This window comes from Silene latifolia, chromosome 3, assembly GCF_048544455.1.
Source record: "Silene latifolia isolate original U9 population chromosome 3, ASM4854445v1, whole genome shotgun sequence".
NCBI lineage: Eukaryota > Viridiplantae > Streptophyta > Magnoliopsida > Caryophyllales > Caryophyllaceae > Silene > Silene latifolia.
In genome coordinates, this window is record NC_133528.1 from 145,954,375 (window position 1) to 145,955,805 (window position 1,431).

Below are 1,431 nucleotides of genomic sequence, written 5' to 3' on the forward strand. Positions count from 1 at the left end.
TAAGGGAAGTGTATTTCATTCATTCATTGATATTAACATTTGTTTAAACCCAGATCTGGACAAAAACATTGCATCATCTCACTTCTATCATTCTTCACTATCACACCCCATCTTAATAAGACTCAAAAACACTAATTAATTAATTAACCAACTTCCTTAAACCCTAATTTCGAAATTAACCGAAAACCCAAAACATTAATTCAAAAACCAACATAACCCGAAACCAGATACCAAACCCGAAAACAAGACCCATAACAATTAAACAACAATAACGATAACAAACCCTAGATCACTAAGATCTCGGGTTAGGACAATCACGAGCAAAGTGACCTTGACCACCACAGGAATAGCATCCACCACCGCCGCCGCCGCCTCCACCGCCGCCGCCACCGTACCTTCCACCGCCACCTCCACCACGGCTTCCACCACTGGGACATTCCCTAGCCATATGACCTTGTTCTCCACAGGAATAACATCCACCTCCTCCACCACCACCGCCGCCGCCGCCATACCCTCCACCACCGCCGCCACCATACCTACCTCCACCACCACCACCATAACTTCCACCACCGCCACCACCATACGATCCTCCACCGCCACCTCCATACCTCCCACCACCGCCGCCGCCATCACGACGGTTTCCACCCTGAACCGGACCCTCACCCGGTCCAGTCACATCAACAGCCTTGGTTCTCCCATCGTCACCAGACGAGATCTGGTACTCAACCGTCTCACCGTCACCGAGGGAACGGAAACCGTCGGATCGGATCGACGATTGATGAACGAACAGATCTTCTCCGCCTTCGTTCGGGGTGATAAACCCGAACCCTTTGGTATCATTAAACCACTTAACCGTACCCGTTAATCTCTCACCATCTCCCGACATTGTTATGAAACCGGAAACCCTAGAAATTTTAATTGATTTAATTGATTGGGGAAAAAAGGGGGATTTTTGTGAGTGAAGGAATTGAGGCGGTGGAGGTGTGATTATATAGTGGGGAAGAGGAAGGATGTGAAAGGGTTTTTTGTGTGTGTGACACGTTGATATTTTGTGGGGTTTTTTGGGAAAAATAAAAAGGAAAAAAGAAGATATTTAGGTTTTGTGATTTGAGGGATTGAATCTGACGATTGGGAGTCAAGATTGTTGAGATTTGTGTGTTTGAACCGTTGGATTATGGGATTTGAGGGGAAGAAGAGAAGTCAGGGAGTTGTTGAGATTTTTTTTAGGTTAAGGTAAATCGGTTTGATTTTATTTGGGTTGATTTGGAAGGAGATTAAAGATTATTTTTATTAATTATAGTATAGGATCGTCTATGATATTATAATCTTTTTAAGAATAAAATAATATTTGTGTATAATAGTGATAATGATAAATTGTGTTTGATTAGGATGGTCGAGTTTGTTAAAATTCTGGTGAGATTTTTATGGGCC

The 1,431-nt window shown here is 43.5% G+C and overlaps 1 protein-coding gene across 1 annotated transcript; it reads right to left on the minus strand.

The window, feature by feature from the left end:
* On the minus strand, window positions 1-987 carry LOC141648310 (cold shock protein 2). The gene has a single exon (XM_074456859.1). The coding sequence runs from the start codon at window positions 884-886 to the stop codon at window positions 293-295; it is 594 nt and encodes a 197-aa protein (XP_074312960.1). The 5' UTR covers window positions 887-987; the 3' UTR covers window positions 1-292.
* Between the last annotated feature and the right edge of the window lie 444 nt (window positions 988-1,431).

Excerpts from the sequence above, each read along its gene's own strand:
- LOC141648310 (XM_074456859.1), bottom strand. The coding sequence starts at position 886 with ATGTCGGGAGATGGTGAGAGATTAACGGGTACGGTTAAGTGGTTTAAT.